The sequence below is a fragment of the Elgaria multicarinata genome, chromosome 9, assembly GCF_023053635.1.
Source record: "Elgaria multicarinata webbii isolate HBS135686 ecotype San Diego chromosome 9, rElgMul1.1.pri, whole genome shotgun sequence".
NCBI classification, from domain to species: Eukaryota; Metazoa; Chordata; class Lepidosauria; order Squamata; family Anguidae; genus Elgaria; species Elgaria multicarinata.
Genome location: NC_086179.1, coordinates 7,963,531 through 7,983,009, shown reverse-complemented (window position 1 = coordinate 7,983,009; position 19,479 = coordinate 7,963,531). Strand labels below are relative to the sequence as shown.

At 44.4% G+C, this 19,479-nt stretch overlaps 1 protein-coding gene across 1 annotated transcript in view; it reads left to right on the top strand.

The window, feature by feature from the left end:
* The window catches only part of MKLN1 (muskelin 1), a 111,262-nt gene that overhangs the window by 71,956 nt on the left and 19,827 nt on the right, over window positions 1–19,479 (top strand). Inside the window, exons 12-13 of the mRNA XM_063134675.1 lie at window positions 1,843–1,972; window positions 17,320–17,467. Coding sequence (XP_062990745.1) covers window positions 1,843–1,972; window positions 17,320–17,467 — 278 coding nt within the window. The remainder of the gene's footprint in view (window positions 1–1,842; window positions 1,973–17,319; window positions 17,468–19,479) is intronic.

The window sequence follows — 19,479 nt, the reverse complement described above, 5'->3', positions numbered from 1 at the left end:
GCTATGCTGAATCTGGTGTTTTTACTGTAATAGGGAATAGAGAGAAAATACAAAAGATGACCTTACTTCCAAATAAGTGCTCGCTTTCCTTTGTTAAAATGAAAGGGGGTTCACCCTCTCCTTTTAACATCTCAAAGACACAGCTTTATTAACGTTTCGGTGATAAGCAGAGCCAGCGTGGTGTAGTGGCTAAAGTGTCGGGCTGGGACTTGGGAGATCCGGGTTCTAGTCCCCACTTGGCCATGGAAACCCACTGGGTGACTTTGGGGCAGTCACAGACTCTCAGCCCAACCCACCTCACAGGGTTGTTGTTGTGAGGATAAAACAGGAGAAAGGAGGATTATCTACGCTGCCTTGGGTTCCTTGGAGGAAAAAAGGCAGGATATAAATGTAATAAAAAATAAAAATAAAATAAACATTTGATCTATGGAATCCTCAGTTAAAATAGTATAGGACACATTCCCCCCTTATGAAGCTCACCTACCTGGTTTAGGAGATATTGAGGGAGCTTGTTTCTTATGTATTATTTACGTACCAGAGCTCCAATAGAGGAATTTTGGTGCCCTCTTTTTTTAGCCCCAATAATAGGTTAGCCGTTACTGTGTATGTTAACATAAATATGTTACTAAAACTGACCCAGTTTCTTGTTTTTAGCAGCTAGATTTGACTGTCCACAGAATTTTATGGGCAGGAACGTAGTAGATGGTAGCAGTGATAGAATATTAATTTCTCCTTCTTCGTACCTCTTTCTTTATGTGAATCTGTTATCAAATGTTATGTCCAGTTAAAGCTTATTGATTTACAGTAAATTAAAATTACTTCAAATTTAATCTACATAATCACTTAATTATTCAATTAATGGGCAAATGAGCCGCTAAAAAATCTTTAAACAGTTGCTGATCCTCATTACGGCTTGGGTCCAGTTTATCTGAAAGACCATATTCTTCCCCTATGAGCCTGCCCGTGCTCTGAGATCTTTTCGGGGAGGCCTTTCTCTCAGTCCCACCAACATCCCAGGCATGCCTGATGGGTACATGGGAGAGGGCCTTCTCGGTGGCTGCTCCAAGGCTCTGGAACTCCCTTCCCAGGGAGGCTACGCCGGCTCCCTCTGTACTACAGTTTCAGAGGCAGGCAAAAACTTCTTTGTTTCAGCAGGCTTTTGGAGCTACTCTGGACCTGTGTTAATGTAATGGATCCCCCTACACTTTTTTAAATCTGTTACTATTTTAATTTTTTTAAAACATGTTTTTGATTTTACTGCAGGTTTAATTCTATTTTAACTTGTGTAAATTTATATTTCTATGTTTTAATTGTACATATTGTAAACCGCCTTGAGTCCCAGTACTGGGAAAAAGGTGGGATATAAATAAATAAATAACAACAACAACAACAATCCAAAGGATAGAAAATATACCAGGCTACACATTTAAACATACATTTACACAAGTATTAAACCTGCTCAACCATTTTCTTTACCTCCTGAGTACCACTCACAGTCACCAGTGATCTCATCCCTCTGTTCCCCTATCCTCAGTTGGTGGCCTGAAGGACCAGTTCTGGGTTTCTTAAACTGAGCCACCAAATTTAGCTGATGTAAGTACCGCCTCTGTGGGCGCTAGGCACCTGCTTTTTTGCGCAAGTATTTTTGAATAGTTCCCATTTTAAGCTGAGTCCCAGTAACCCCTTGAACTATTTTAAACTTCCCCCAAGCTGCAGTTCAGGAAATGTTGAAAATGAATTGTGTGGGTTACGTCTGCATCTGGACCGGAATTCCATGCCCACGGATTTCTTGCCTTGAGCACTTTTAAGTACACTCAAATGCCTCCTTTTTCTTTCCTTCAGAAAAATCGTTGCCTGTACGTGTTTGGTGGGCAGAGGTCGAAAACATACTTGAATGACTTCTTCAGTTACGATGTAGACAGTGATCATGTGGATATCATATCGGATGGCACGAAGAAAGATTCAGGGATGGGTGAGACTCCGTGCATTTGCTTTCATTTGTATCAGTACCAATGGAAGGCTTTTGACCTTAGTGGATAACTTCTAATGTCGCTGCATCAGGATATGAGAATGCAGAACCCTTACAGCTTGTTTACTCTGCTAAAGATACCCAGAGTTGTTTCAGAGGCAAATGCGCCACTTCTTTCATGGTTGTCATTCAGAATCTCTCTGTCTTGCAGAGAGAGAGACAGACGGAGGGCAGGGGGAGAGAACGACACACACACACACACACACGTTTATACAGCAGCCCAACTCAGAATGTTTCATAGCACCTCACTTTGCTAGCTTGGATCACTGTGAAGATTAAATTGCACATTATGTTAATTGAATGGAAAGAAATATGTAATTAAACAATGTAAATAGCTGCTGCATGGCCCCCTGGTCAGGATCAGGACTGTGTACGGCACATATGGAAGCATTCCTCCTGAGTCTAATGGCAGCTGGAGTGGGGAGGGTGACTTTGCTAGAGGGGAAGGAGTTAACTTCCCCTTCACAACCCCGATCCAGTTCAGTGTCCCCCAAACTATATACAGTAGCTATTTTCATTTTCAAAACTGCATTAATTGCTTTCATACAACTAAAGTAATTAACATAATCTCTCCTTAGGCCATTCTAATTCTAAATCAGTATCTCTCAGCAATGGACTGGTTGAGTATGAACAAATTGAAGCTTAATCCGCAAACAGCAGAGGTGCACTTGGTTAGTCGAAAAGACAGATCAGGGAATAGGAATTCAGCCTTTATTGGATGGGGTTACGCTCTGCTTGAAGACTCAGTCTTACAAGTTGGTTGTACTCCTGGATTCAACCCTAACCCTGGATTTCCAGGTTTTGGCTGAGGCTAGTGCGCCTTCTGTGCCCATTCCTACAGATGCCTGATCTGCCCATGGGGACACATGCTTAGTTACATCCTGTTTGGACTACTATAACATGCTCTACATGGCTGCCTTTGAAAACTGTTCAGAAACATCAGCTAGTCTGGAATGCTGCAGCTAGACTGTTGACTGGGACTGGTTACAGGGAGCACGTGACTCCCTTGTTCTCACAGTTTCACTGGTTCCCAGTCTGTTTCCAGGTACAGTACAAAGTGTTGGCTATGAGTCATAAACCCCTATCGGCTTGGGTCCAAGCTACCTGAAGGACCACCTTCTTTCTGTCCCTCCACCGTCAGAGTCATGTGGTGGTTACTTGTGGAACTCCCTGTCATGGGAAGCTAAATTAGCTCCTTCTTTGTTCTTCTGTGGTAGGCAAAGCCTTTTTTATTCAGGCATATAAACCGATCTGCTGACATGTTGTTGTTGTTTTTTACTGGTTGGGTGTTGCTTTTTTCTCTTACGTTTTTAATTTATTTGCTTTTATGTGGGGTTTTTTTTAGCCCTGAGTGCTATTTTTGGTGGAAAGGTGGGGCATAAATTCAGTGAATGAATGAATGGTTTGACTCTTGAGTTTCCAGAAGAAAACGAAAAATTCAACCACCCTAAGTGGTGGCCATATCATTGATGCCATTGCTGATCCAGAGAGAGAGAGAGATTAGTGGGAAACCAAGAGTTATTCAGAAGTTGTGTGTGTGTGTGAGTGTGTTTTAATCCCTTTCGTCTAGGTTTACCTTCCAGTGAATTATGTAAATGAGGGGGGGTACCAATTTGGGGGATGTCTGCTCTAAAATATACCTTTGCTGATATAGAATTAAATAGTCAACTATAGTATTTTCTTAATGATTTACAACACACCTAAGTGCAACTTTCCTGAAGCTGGTGTCTTCCAGATTTTTGGACTGCAACTCCCATAAGCCCTAGCATGCATGACCAGGGATCAGGGATGGTGAGAGTTGTAGTCAAAACGTGTGGGTGGCACTAATTTGGGGAAGTCTCCTCAAGAGTATGCCCTTGCAATCACTTCTGAAATTGCTCCCCTCTTCAATACCTAAACACACTGATGAACAGCACGTGGCTTCTTGTTTTTTAGTGGCCACCTGTGATGAGTTCACTTTCCATGGAAAACAGACCCTGTCATATGGCTAAGCACATTCAGCCATGTTCTCCTGGCCAAACATATTAATTGCACGTTGCAGTTAGAAGAATGAGAACAACATAATTAGCCCTCTTTCTTTCTTTCTTTTTTTTTAACGTTCTTGCTCATGTTGAATAGCAGACTTTGTATGCAAGTGACTCATTTAGAAATCATGAATGAATAGAATTCTAGTTCACTGTCCTCGTGCGTCTGAGAAAGTAAATAAACAGCTCTGGACGTTTCCCTTGTTTTTGAAGGGAACTGTTAGAATTAGCCCCTCTTAACAAGGGAGAACAAAAGTCCATTCTGTTCCAAACTGCAAATGCTGATATTGAGTTGCTTGCATTGGAGGGGCTCATTGAATACAGGCAGAGATCATGCTTGCCACCCACCCCCACGTATCACACTCATTAGATCAACCACTTCTGCTGGCTACAGAAACAGATTAGACAAATTCAAATTCAAGGAGGAGGGAATAGTTGATTACCCATAACAGCTTCATAGAGCATCCATTTTCAGAGGCAGTGTACCTCTGAATACCATTTGTGGGAGGATAAATAAAGTCGGAAGACTGTTGGATTTGTGCCCTACTTGTGAGCTTCCTGGAAACTTCTGGCTGGCCACAGGACAAAAATGGGTTCTTGGAATCGATTGTGGGCTAAATGGATCCTTTGGTTCAGTTCTTGATGACCTCAAGATTAGCTTTTCTTTACACACACAGAGAGGCCTGACGTTTCGGCTCTGGAAGCCAATCCTCAGGCACGTCCTTGAGAGGATACATGTGTTGGAACAAACCAGGCTAATGCTGGTGTTGACATTACCAAAGCAGGCTGATGCGTGACGTGATTATATCAGGCGTTGGAGCGAAATAATCCAGCGAGATGCGATGCGATGCGATCGTGATGCCCTTGGATCTGGGAAAGGCCAGGTTCAAATCTCTGCTCCCCTTTGGAGCGCGCTGGGCGCCCTTAAGCTAGTTGCTCTTTGCCCAGGGTCAGTGCTCCGCTGGATTCCTCAGAGGGCGGCAGGCACAAATGTAGCCTAGGATGCAAAGTACTGGGCAACCAGCTCTTTGTGTTCCAGAAGGCCTTAGTCTTGTGCTTGTTAATTTATATCTACGCACCCAATGCAACATGGCAAACGTCTCTTGGATTTGAGGGCAAATTCAAAAGCTGTTAGTGATATGGCATAGAGTGTGTGTCTGCTGCTCAAAGTGCAAGACTTTCATCGGATAAATGTAAACCCTTGGTTGTGCCTAAAATAGATCTATGGATTCCAGCTTTGAATAGCCCCTATTTTGGCGCTAGGTGTAGCTGGAGCTTGTTAGCTATGGAAATCAGGAAAACCTTCCTGACTGTTAGAGCAGTACGACAATGGAACCAGTTACCTAGGGAGGTGGTGGGCTCTCCCACCCTAGAGGCCTTCAAGAGGCAGCTGGACAACCATCTGTCAGGGATGCTTTAGGGTGGATTCCTGCCTTGAACAGGGGGTTGGACTCGATGGCCTTGTAGGCCCCTTCCAACTCTGCTATTCTATGATTCTATGAGATTATTATTTGATTTGCCACCATATGTAAACGTTGCTCTTGGACTCACAGTTAAGGCCCAGGCACATTTGCCGTGGGGGCACCAAAGGTCCACAGCACATGTCCTGATGCTGCAGTTGATGCTCTGAAAGGAACTTCGTTGTTGTCTTTGGTCCCTTGACTCTGTGCCAGGCACACTTATTTCACAACAATGGCTGTTTTTTTTAAAGAACAGCACCCTTTTTTTGGTTTTGGTTCTGATACCGAACTGAATTCCAAAGTCTTAATACCCAGCTCTGTTGACTGCATGCATTATCTAGCGACTTTCCACCCTTAAATAGAAGCTTACAGCCTTAACGAAAAACATAATTCTTGTAGGATGTTCGGAGACCCTTCAGACTGAACGCTGGAATGCTTTTGGCAGCTGTCCCAAATGCCGTTATTCCAGCTTCTGTCTACTGACTGCGGTTTTTTGGCGAGCGCGTATCATTCTAACCCCCGAGGGGTTCTAGATTTAGTATGTACTCAGCACCTGTTGCTAAATGTAGATGCTTAGGCCTTTTTTAATTGTTACCAGCAATAAGACTGTGGGTGGTAACATACCTAGCAATTTCGATGGGTGAGCCAGAAAAATAGTTTGGCAGTGTCATGAGAGAACCAGCTCTGACCCAGACTTGTTCAGGAAGCAGGGACCATTTTTATGTAGCTCCTATCGCCCCTTTCTGGCAATACTTTTGGTTTTGGATGTAGATGCTGGGTTGTAGGATTTTCTGCTTTTAGTAGCCTTGGCAGAGTATACAGCAGTACAATCAGCTTCATTTCAGAGGCTTTGCATGATCACGTCATGCCCATTAAGTGGGGGGTGAAACGAAAAGTTCTGCATATTTAACATCCTTTTCTACAACTATGTTCCTGGGGCAAAGAGAGGACTACAACCCACTTCGTTGATCTCTTTATTCACCGTAAAGATAGCATCTTAAAAAGTAAAGAAGTTGCTAGTTTGGTTAATTTAATTTGATTTAGTTAAAATTATTTTTAGACTGTCTTTAAGAGTAGAATCTGATCATGGGTTATAAGGCTGTTGCGCCATTAAAATGTTTTACTAGAGTAATCAAGTGAGTTCTTATTAATTTATTAAAGCTGTATGCATTTGCATGAAACAGTACTTCCAAAGAAAACAATACTTATTTTGATTGTAGATGACACGTGTATATATTGTAGTACACACCTTCTGAGAAAAGGCATTGTCTCTGGTGTCAGAGAGAGAAGGGGGAATACTTTTCTAAGATTGTGCCTGCCATCTACTGTTTCTGCAAGTGCGTACATTAAAAAACCCAAACATTTAAAAAAATACGTTGCCAGTTTTAATTGGAGTTGCCCTTTTATCCAGTGTGGTGTAGTGGCTAGAGCAGAGCTTTCCAAACTGTGTGTCGTGACATGTTAGTGTGTCCGCTGCAGTGTGTAGGTGTGTCACGTGAACGTAACGAGAAACCTCTGAGTCTCTCTGAAATAAGCAATACCAACTTGCATGCATTTTTACGCAGCAAAGGTGAGATTAGTATGGTGCACTAGTATATTCCCCTTCCGTCGTATCCGTGTATGCACACCACAGTTGAGGGATCATACAGGTACTGCGCATGCGTAGTGTGCATAATCGGGTCGAAACAGCTGATTCTGCGTCACTTCCAGTGACGCGGCTGCACCTGAAGTGACACGTTCGAGAAATTCCATGGGTCCAGTTCTTTGATAGAACACCGTCTCGACCACCGCTCGACAAAATTGGTTCAATGTGAAAAATCTTGGAAATGTATGTTATTATCTCGCAAATCATATATTTTTAAAAATATAAATGAAAGGTTTTCATGAGCTATATTGTGTCCCATACATTTTGTTATTACAATTTATGTATGTGTCCGTATCTCTTATAAGGGGCTAGTTTAACCTCCGGTTTGCTAGTAAAACTGAATTACTGTGTCGCGAAATGATGCATGTCTAAAAAGTGTGTCACCAACATGAAAAGTTTGGAAAACTCTGGGCTAGAGTGTTGGACTGGAAGTTAGGAAATCTAGGTTCTAGACCCCACTTGGCCACGGAAGCTCACTGGGTGACTTTGGGCCAGTCACAGACTCTCAGCCCAACCTACCTCACAGGGTTGTTGTTGTGAGAATAAAATGGAGAGGAGGAGGATTATGTATGCCGCCTTGGGTTCCTTGGAGTAAAAAAGGCGGGGTATAAATGCAATTAATTTGCACACCGCTCTGAGATCTTAATGATATAGGGCGGGATATAATTGTTTTAAATATATGAATGAATGAATAAATATCCAATTTTAAAATGTTTTTAACGTGAATTTGATTTTGATTGATGAAAGGTTGCACTCCGAATAACCATGTTTGCCAGTGGCCTTCTAATGATTCTCAAATGTGCTTCAATTTAGGCTTATGTGAATTACCCAGGTGAAAGTTTTTGCATGGCAGCCACCATGAGCTCCCCTTGCTGCAGTCTATCATGCAAAAGTCAAGAGGTGGTGCCTTTTTAGTAATCCCCAATACCTGCTAAAGATGTCAATAAGACAGTCTGGAAGAGTGTCAGCTCTAAGGAGCCCCGACCCTGTATAAGGAAACACATGGCATCCTTCTCTGCTTTAATGATATACCAGCTGCGCCCTTATCTGGACAGAGATAGCTTAGCTACAGTTATCCATGCTCTGATAACCTCTCGTTTGGATTACTGCAATGCGTTATACGTGGGGCTGCCTTTGAAAACGGTCCGGAAACTTCAACTGGTGCAAAACAGGGCAGCAAGGTTATTAACAGGGACTGGCCGGCGAGATCACATTACGCCAGTCCTTTTACAACTTCATTGGCTGCCAGTCCAGGTCCGGGCCCAATTCAAAGTGCTGGTATTGACATTTAAAGCCCTAAACGGTTTGGGGCCAGGTTATCTGAAGGAACGCCTCCTCCCATATGTACCTACCCGGACCTTAAGATCATCTACAGGGGGCCTTCTCTGTGAGCCCCTGCCAAAGGAAGTGAGGCAGGTGGCTACTAGGAGGAGGGCTTTCTCCGCTGTGGCACCCCGGTTGTGGAACGAGCTCCCCAGAGAGGTCCGCTTGGTGCCTACACTGTACTGCTTTCGTCGCCAGCTGAAGACCTTTTTATTCACTCAGTATTTTAACACTTAATTTTAACTTAAATTTAAATTTTACTGTTTTAACTGTATTTTAATCCTATATCAACTTTGCTGTGTGGTTTTATCCTGGTTGCGCTTTTTATACTGTATTTCGTAATTGTGTTTTAAACTGTTGGGTGTTTTACTGTGGTTTTAATTTTTGCGAACCGCCCAGAGAGCTTCGGCTATTGGGCGGTATAAAAATGTAATAAATAAATAAATAAATAAATAAATAAATAATGAGACACGCAGCGTTCACTTTAAGCTGCGGAGATGCTTTTGTCGCTGTGGTCTTTACTGGACGGTGGGGCGTCGGCAGCTTTGACTAGAGTATTTCAGGATATAGGACTAATTGTTGGCACAAAGTGTTCAAATCCTACCCATGTGCCCGAGAAAACAGCAACAACACTGGTTCTCAGCTCCACTTGCTTAGTTCTGTCAAAGCCCAAGAACGTAGATCTGTGTTAACTAGGTACGTGATTGCTGCCTCAGTTATTATTATTATTATTATTATTATTTATTTATATAGCACCATCGATGTACATGGTGCTGTACAGATAACACAGTAAATAGCAAGACCCTGCCGCATAGGCTTACAATCTAATAAAGTTGTAGTAAACAATAAGAAGGGAAAGAGAATGCAAACAGGCACAGGGAAGTGTAAACAGTTAGATTGGATACGTGTGTCTTTTAGAAAGGAAGGAAAGGAACCTCTCGTGCAAGCACTGAATCATTACTGACTCTTGGAGGGATGCCAGCTTTCGCTGACCTTTTTTTGGTAGGCCTTATAGCGGGGTGGTTTGCCGTTGCCTTCCCCGGTCGTGATGACCTTTCCCCCAGCTAACTGGGTACTCATTTTACCGACCTCGGGAGGATGGAAGGCTGAGTCGACCGGAGCCAGCTGCTTGAGAACCGGCTTCCGCTGGGATTGAACTCAGTCCGTGGGGAGAGTTTCAGCTGCAGAAACTGCTGCTTTACCACAGGTTTCAAATTGGCTAAATCCCAGAGCGACATCTTTTCAAAAGATCTCGGCTCCCGAATTCCTTCTCTGGTGTTCCAGCTGCAGTTTTGTCAGCTTAACTACTAGAACGCGCTTTCTGTGCTGGTACTTTGGGTTCCCCGTTAAACTTCTGTGGGATGAGCTTTTTTGAGTTTGTAGGTATGGTGTTGACAATATTGGATAGCTCCTTTAGCGTTCTCAATGAAACCCAGCGCAGATTCACCGCCCCACTGACACTGGAGCCACCAGCCTCTACTGGTTGGCATAAATGTGGCCTCTTGGGCAACTTAATCTTGGGCAACTTAATGCTGTAATCTCTCTATATAAAACGCTTAGGTATGTTTCCGTACAGGCTTCAGCTGATACAGGTTGCTAAGCAACAGTAACAACGTGTAACGTCAGCTGATACAGGTTGCTAAGCCCCTCGCCCGACTTCTCCGGGCTTTCCAAGGTAATCCTACCCCCCTTTCTGCCTCTTCGCTCCCCCCACCACCACGAAGGGGGTAGCGCCACGGTCCGGAGCATGAGCGAGGCATGGCTGGGGCCCTTGGTGGCCAGGTGGGAGGCCGCTTGCCTGCTGCGAGCCCCGGCCTAATATCATGTGAGCTGGGCGGGCGGCCCAAGGCTGACAGGAACCCCGGGGAGAGGGGGACACCTGCTCCCCCTCCCCCCGACCTCCCTGCCCCCCCCCCAGGTCTGCCAGAAGGCGCTCTATCGGCGGCCTCCAAGCAGCCCGCGCCCCCGCGATGATATTTAATTAATAAACTTTAAGATATGCTACAACGGTGTATGTTACGCCGGGTACAGCTAGTAATACTTGATCTCCTTAGAAGGCCACCGTCGTTGCTATAGTGTGTATTTGTTTCCTGGGCTTCTGGCTTCTCTGTGTTGTTCCTTCCTGGACTCTAGAGCGTAGGTAAAGCCTTCTGTGTGGTTCTGCTTCTTCCTTTTTCTTGTCACCTTCCTATTTCTAGATCTGGAATAAGAGCTGAGGGCAGGCAGAGAGCAGAGCTGCTATCTGTATTGCCAAGCATGGCCGTTATTTCCTAATTCCTACCGTGTATTTCTATCTCTGGTTCATGGACAGTGCTGGGGGCGACACTTGTCCATTCTAATAAAAGGAATAGTTATCTTCGTTGCTGCCGCTGCCTTCACTGATGGCAGTCCTCCAGGCCGCATGCACGCACCCTCTGCATGTAGCACTGGCATGCTAGTCCTCCAGGCCGCATGCACGCACCCTCTGCATGTAGCACTGGCATGCTAGTCCTCCAGGCCGCATGCACGCACCCTCTGCATGTAGCACTGGCATGCTAGTCCTCCAGGCCGCATGCACGCACCCTCTGCATGTAGCACTGGCATGCTAGTCCTCCAGGCCGCATGCACGCACCCTCTGCATGTAGCACTGGCATGCTAGTCCTCCAGGCCGCATGCACGCACCCTCTGCATGTAGCACTGGCATGCTAGTCCTCCAGGCCGCATGCACGCACCCTCTGCATGTAGCACTGGCATGCTAGTCCTCCAGGCCGCATGCACGCACCCTCTGCATGTAGCACTGGCATGCTAGTGCTGCCATTAGGGCCACGTAGTACCGGTATGTATGCACTATATTTACTGAGGGGTGCATGCAGGGGGTAGCAGCTTTTAACTATTCTTCTACATTTATTTATGCAATTCATATCCCACCTATTTACAAAATACCCTAGGCAGCATATAAAGTTAAAAACAATTTAAGCAGGACAAAACAGTCAGTTAAAACAATGCAACATAAAACAAGGTGCACGTCAAGGCTCGGCTGCACTCTGCACATGGGATGACTAGATGGTGGCCCTGGCTGTGAAGGCCTGCGAAAGATTGTGTTGCTATTCCAAGCCCAGCAAAGGACATCCTCCTCCTGGACGAATGCCCGGTTGGCGTAGGGATTTGTAGCAGTGGGTGCATTTTGAAATTGCGTGCTTGGACTGGCTCTGAGCTTTTTACTCTTTTGCAACTAATACCGCTTAATTCTTCTCCTGTTATAGGAGAGACTTTTCCGTGAGCTGCTACTCTGTCGTTCTTCTTATGAGTTTTTTCTGTCTTTGTTTTTAACAGTCAAAATGTGTTTCCACTAGAAGGAAATGTGCAAGGTTTACAGTAACATTTAACATTTTGTTAAGCTAACGCTAACGAACATTATCAGTGAGGTGTAAGAACTCTCAGAAATGTATTTGTCCTGCAAAAAAGAGGTGTCCTTAAAAAAGAAAAGGAAAGAAAGAATTGTTCTTTGAATGAGAACCCATCTACCTTTTTAAAAGCAAGCAGGAGCTGTCCAGCTCCTCTGTTTTGACGTGGTACAACCCACACGGACGTTCAGCTACGCCGTCTATAAACAAAAGTCCTCATGTGAACTCTGCACTACATTTCTTTGGATCATCATTGAAGGCAATGCAGCTACATCAGTGTGTATTTGGCTGTTCGTTTTGCCACCAGCCAGTTTGCATTTTACTTGGTTTTATAAAATCTTGTTTTCGAAAGAGTTTATAAAATCATGCATGATACGGAGAAAGTGGATAGACACGATTCTCTCTCTCCCTTGTAACACTCGATCATGGAGTTAAGGAGAGTCATCTAATTGGTTGGCAGGAAATTCTGAACAGACCGAAAAACATTCTTCACACAACATCTTAATTTATGGATTGGGCTGCTGCAGTTTAGGGTGAAGGCTAGTTACCTTGGATAGATTATGTGCTACTCCCAGTATCAGAGGCAGAAACCTGTAAATACCAGTTGCTGGGGAACAAGGATGGGAAGGTGGTGTGTTTAAACCGTGTTTATGTAGCCACTACGGTTAGGAATGGTTCACACCACATGCTAAGCCTTAATGTTTAGCTCAGAATGCTTAACCACCGTGGCTTAGCTTGACCTCTGAACAGGGTCACTGGCTCTTGGAAATCTCCCTGGGATGAGATGGAGAATGGCTGTCCTTCTCCCCGCCTTACGTTGCGGATGGAACCTAAGGAGTGATTTAACAAGATCTTTAATACCTTACAATCTAGGTCAGGGTCATGATACAGACGGAGAGGAAGTCCCCCGTCCCCCTGTCTGCCTTTTTTTTTAGGCACCTATAATATCCTCCCCCCCCCCCCCCCGAATCATGGCAGATAGTTTGACGGGGGAGGAGGCCAGATTTTCAGCAGGTAAACTTTGTGGCTGGGGGTGGGGGTTATTTAACTCCTTTGTGGCTGTGGTTTAATTCCTTTAAGGTGTCGGTAGTCTGATCACAGCTTTTGTTGTGTCCTGTTTAGTTTGGTTTTAACCCAGGGGCAGAAATGGCAAGAATGACTTAAAACACATTATTTATTTATTTATTTATTTAATTTATTTATTGCACTTATATACCGCTCCCATAGCCAGGGCTCTCTGGGCGGTTTACAGAAATTCTAAAATTAAGATAAAAACGAGTATACAAAATTTAAAATTCTAAAACACAGAACATACACACATAAAGCATTAAAAACCGTTAAAAAACTAAACGTGGGTGATTTAGATGTGCCGCCATATATGCCTGGGCAAAGAGGAAAGTCTTAACCTGGCACCGGAAAGATAGCAGCGTTGGTGCCAGGCGAGCCTCGTTAGGGAGATAATTCCACAGTCTGGGGGCCACCACCGAAAAGGCCTTGTCCCTTGGTGCCACACTCCGAGCCTCTCTCGGAGTAGGGACCCGGAGGAGGACCTTAGATGTTAAATGTAGTGACTGGATATATTCACGTCGGGAAAGGCGTTCCATCAGGTATTGTGGTCCCAAGCCGTGTAAGGCTTTATAGGTCAAAACCAGCACCTTGAATTGGGCTCAGAAACATACAGGCAGCCAGTGCAAGCGGACCAGAGCAGGCGTTATATGGTCGAACCTTCTGGTTCCCGAAATCAATCTGGCCGCTGCATTTTGCACGAGCTGCATCACCCAAATGTGTTTCTGCCTCAGCTATAGACCTTGACATCCTTTTCTGTGCCTTCCTTGGATTCTAAATAGTTCAGGGACAACCTTGTTCCTCCTCCCCTGTGCTAGTGAGGTAGCAATTATGAATCAAGGGAAGGGCGGAGGGTTATGGATGGAATTTTCTGTGCATCTGAGCAACGTGCTGCCTTCTTTTGTTTTGTGAGGACCTCAGTGCTCTCTAGAACTGCTTAGTCATGGTGCGCTTTCCCCCCTGCCTTTACAAGGAGGGGCATGTTAGGGGAAAAGACTGGGATGCGTGTACACTGTGTTCCGCATATGACTATCCATAAAGCACTGTTAGCCATATACTGAATTTTCCTTCCTTCGGAAGGAGCCTCCTGGGTGCAAAATTACCTTTGTACACACACTTTCGGAGTGCGAGTGTTTGCTGATGGTATTCGTAAACGTTCCTCCTCCCCCCCCGCCCCCACCGAACAACTTGCCTGGATGCCAAGAACTTTCACCGAGCTGCCCGCCCTGTTGTAAACTGATCCCTGAGGAGAGAAGAGAAAAACAGAACCAGCGCACAAGAGATCACGTGCTGGTCACACATGCTTGCTGAAAGGCCGGTTGCCCTGGGAAACAGGAACCGAGACTTGCCCAATAAACAATTGGAGCAACCAATTATTTGATTATGCTTTTATGGGAATTGGTGTGAAACCTCCAGCATTCCTCCACCGTGTTCAGCCGACATCTTAATTGGAAAGTGAAATCAAGACAGCTTTGCTTTGCGTCTTTTGCAGGTTTCCTATGAATTTCCCAAAAAAGGAGCTGCCCTCTTTCCAAACACCCTTTCAACCTGGGGGAAAGTCCACGGAACCAACACGCCACTGTGGTCATGGGTTCTAGAGCCAGTGTTCACATTCAGCCGATCATATGTGTCTAGAGCCAGTGTTCGCATTCAGCCGAAGATTGAGGGGAGACATGATAGCATTCTTCAAATACTTAAAAGGTTGTCACACAGAGGAGGGCCAGGATCTCTTCTCGATCCTCCCAAAGTGCAGGACACGGAATAACAGGCTCAAGTTAAAGGAAGCCAGATTCCAGCTGGACATCAGGAAAAACTTCCTGACTGTTAGAGCAGTACGACAATGGAATCAGTTGCCTGGTGAGGTTGTGGCCTCTCCCACACTAGAGGCCTTCAAGAGGCAGCTGGACAACCATCTGTCAGGGATGCTTTAGGGTGGATTCCTGCATTGAGCATGGGGGTTGGACTCGAAGGCCTTGTAGGCCCCTTCCAACTCTGCTATTCTATGATTCTATGATATGTTTCCCCCACGCACGCAGCCACTTCTTTCAGCGCCCCTGAGTGCAATGCTGGCACCTCAGATTAAACATAATTTCCTGGTTTGTCTGAACTAGGAAGCTATAATTACTACCCTTGGAACAAGCCAGAATCTTAAACCACAGTTTGAAATTGGTGTAAGATCTTGGCTTGTTCCAAAGCTGGTAACCACAGTTTCCTGGTTTAAACAAAATGGGAAACTGGTCAATTGAACACATCAGCATTATATTCAGGCAAGGAGAAACAGGGCTGCATGTATGGACAAAATGCTCATTCATATCTCGTCTTACTAAACTGAGATACGATGATCTGAAACAGGCATGTTTGCGTGTTAGTTTGGCACTATTTCTGTTTGCATCTCTCTGTTCTAACATTCCCTTCCCTGAGTAAGGTGCCTGCGACGTAACAGACCCTTACACTAGACCCGTCACATAAACCCTTCTCTATTATTATTATTATTTATTTATTTATTTATTTATTTATTTATATAGCACCATCAATGTACCAAGCGCCACCACTTGAAAACAGGGGTGGGTTAATTTATTCATTTATATTTATTTGTTTATTCATTTATTACATTTTTATACTGCCCAATAGCCGAAGCTCTCTGGGCGGTTCACAAAAACCTGATTAAAACCTTTCCCCTAGCTATGAGGGAAACAGGTTTAATTTAGGATCTGAATATACTGTGGGTATAATCTGGTGTGGGTGTTTAATAACTGTAAGGCAGGTAAATAATACCAAGCTGACACATGGTATTTGGTAGCTAACAAAATAATAATAAGTTATTATTACTTTGTTAATAATAATAATAATAAGTTATTATTATTATTTGTCACACAGAGGAGGGCCAGGATCTCTTCTCGATCCTCCCAGAGTGCAGGACACGGAATAACGGGCTCAAGTGACAGGAAGCCAGATTCCAACTGGACATCAGGAAAAACTTCCTGTTAGAGCAGTATGACAATGGAATCAGTGACCTAGGGAGGTTGTGGGCTCTCCCACACTAGAGGCCTTCAAGAGGCAGCTGCACAACCATCTGTCAGGGATGCTTTAAGGTGGATTCCTGCATTGAGCAGGGGGTTGGACTCGATGGCCCTTCCAGCTCTGCTATTCTATGATTCTAAGTTTCCAGGCGAAGTACAAAGTGTAACTCCACCGTTGTGTGACTGGGCTACCGTGGGGTTGAGTAAAATTCATCACTACGTTTGATTGACAGTTCCTCCGCGCTCTTTCCTCCCCATGGTATCCCATCAGCCATTGCTGCGAAAAGACAATCCTGGCAGCTCTCCTAGAGCGGCACTCTCTCCTTTCGCCGCTCTTGCCAGGGAACTCTGTAGCCAGTTGGGAAAGTCTACCCAGCGCAATGGAAAACTCCATGGAGCCCGCCACACAACACGCCACACAATGGTTGTGTGGATATTCTGCATGGAGTGCTTTCAAAACAAAACAAAACTCCACCGTGGGGTGGAGTTTTCCCACCAGGCAACACATATCTCAACGGCGGTGTAAAATCTCCTCTGTGGAGTTCTAAAACCATCGTTGAGAAATGTGTTGTCTGAACTGAGCCATTGCCTGGGTGGTAGGCAAAGTGTGTGTGAACGTTACGTCAGGAGAAGGCCAGTGGCTCAGTGACAGAGCCCTGCTTTGCATGTGGAAGGAAGGAAGGAAGGAAGAAAACCCCCAGGGAGCCACTGCCAGTCAGTGTTGACAGATGGACCAATCGTCTGACTCCGTATGAGTTCGCTTCCTACATTCTTGTGTTCCTAACAGTGCATGTATATTAGTGCCTCTCCGATACATGCTGGCTTTGATCTAATAGGTATTTGCTATACCCTGGAATGACAGGTGGTGCTGCACGAAACTTCAGAACAAAGCTTAAACGGCTTCAGAACAGAAATCTGTTGCGAAGCCTTTTAAACTTTGGTTTGAAGTGTCATGCAATGCCACCTGTCGTTCCAGGACGTTTTCAGAACAGAAGTAGCAGAAGGATGTTTTTTAAAAGCTGCACTAACAACCTCAAAAATCATGCTTATCAAAGAGCAGATGCTGTAAAGTTCATCTCATAAAGAAATTGCTGTTGTGAAAGTTGGCATATATATCGGAGCAAGGTGCAGGTATGGGGTAGCTGAATGGCGAAGCTGATTCTGATCCTGAGCTAGAGCAAGAAATCTGGATTAGATTTCTGAATTCTGTGATTTTTCTGCCATCTAGTGGTCTGCCATCTTGCCTGTCTGTTCAAATAGATGTGTTTAGCAGCAACTCACTCACAAGTAGCTCCCATCATGAAATCTAAATATTCTTTTGTTTTCCTCTCTCTCTCCCCCGCCCCCCCCCCCCCCCGCTCCATTAACAGTTCCAATGACTGGTTTCACCCAAAGAGCTACCATCGATCCAGAACTGAACGAAATCCATGTGTTGTCAGGACTCAGCAAAGACAAAGAGAAAAGGGAAGAGAATGTTCGGAATTCTTTCTGGATTTATGACATTGTACGGAACAGCTGGTAAGCGGCAAAAGGTCCCTCCCCCCCCCCCCGCTCTGGGGGAAAAGGAAAGTGCATGGCTCTTTGTGGTGGTGTGCCGATAGATTTGTGCGGTGGCAGAACGTATTGCAGGATTCATATCCCTCTGACAACGGGCAAGCAGACGTGGCATTATGCGCTGCGATGTTCGTAAAATGGTGCGGATGGCTTGAGGAGCAGTTTGTCCGCCCTGCTTAACCGTCCTTGAAGTTTATCACATGCCCAGAGAAAGCAGCAGCACTGCTCCAGGGAAGCACATGTGCAGGCGAATGAACTGGTAAAAAAAAGTCAGGTTAAATGTTTTGCATATATTTGTTAGGATGAACTAGGAACAGGTTCAAATACACCTGTTAATGTAATTTAGCCCTCATCTGTTCACCCCACAAACAATGTAGAAGAATCAGAAGAAAGATGTGTACAAATGCACCCATAACTGTGCATTGCAAAGGTGGTCTTGGTGTTTATTTATTTATTACATTTTTATACCGCCCAATAGCCGAAGCTCTCTGGGCGGTTCACAAAAATTAAAACCATCATAAAACAACCAACAAGTTAAAAATACAAATACAAAATACAATATAAAAGCACAACCAGGATAAAACCATGCAGCAAAATTGATATAAGGTTAAAATACAGAGTTAAAACAGTATAATTTAAATTTAAGTTAAAATTAAGTGTTAAAATACTGAGTGAATAAAAAGGTCTTCAGCTGGCGACGAAAGGAGTACAGTGTAGGAGCCAGGCGGACCTCTCTGGGGAGCTCATTCCACAACCGGGGTGCCACAGCGGAGAAAGCCCGCTGGTAGTGGTATTATTATTATTATTATTATTATTATTAATAATAATAATAATAATAATAATAATAATAATAATAATAATAATAATAATAATAGACTGCCCCATAGCCGAAGCTCTCTGGGCAGTTTACAAAAGTTAAAAACTGAACATTAAAAAGAAATATACAGAATTTAAAACCATAAAAAGCATAAAATACAAACAAAAACAGACAATATCCATTTACAAACAACTATTCTGGGGTCAGTTAAAAAACTCAGCATATGCTGTTAAATGCCTGGGAGAAGAGAAAAGTCTTGACCTGGCGCCGAAAAGATACCAATGTTGGCGCCAGGCGAGCCTCGTTGGGGAGATCATGCCATAATTGAGGGGCCACCACTGAAAAGGCCCTCTCCCTTGTTGCCATTCTCCGAGCTTCCTTTATCCTTTGATGCTGGTTTTATCTCTTATATATCAGTTTTCTTTTTTTGTAAACTGCCCCGAGGACTCTTGTTTAGTGGGTGATATCTAAAGGTCATAAAAGAAAAGAAAAGGCTGGGAATGCACCTCCTAGATATATTCTTCTCCAAGACTAGGGCTTAGTAAATTGTACCTAGATTCTGGCATAGTGTCAGGAATGTTGACCATCTCAGCATTTCAAAAGCGGGGAAATGTTTCTGGCACTCATGGGTTGCGGAGAGAAGAACTCAAAGGGACAACTTCAACAAAGTGGTTAGATATGCCAGGAAATTAAAGGTTCCTTTTCCTTCAGCACGTGTTGCATGGGGGCATTTTTTTCTTCTGGTGGTAGTGACTTCTTAGTTTGAGTCAGCAGGGGACTTTGGGGGCTTATGGGATCTTTGGAGAAGCTTCTCTTAATTAGATAGTTTTAAAAATCCTGTAGAAATACCTTACTGTGATTTTTACACACATTGAAAGCTACACTAATTAGTCAGCACTGAAGTTGTGATAGGCCCTGTAAGGAAGTGGCACGGAAATTATAGTGCATGGTATGCGGGACTCCCTTCAGCTGGAAATTTCAGTTGGTCTAAAATAAGAGCTGCTAGGACCGCCCAAAGGGATCACAATTTCTCGTCACACTGTCCTTACTGTTGGCTTGTTTCCACGCACCATGCAATGTGTTGGTGTGTACCTTTTAAAGGCTGGCTAAGGACTACCTTTCTTCCTCACGAGCGTCCCTCCGATACTAAGGTCATCCT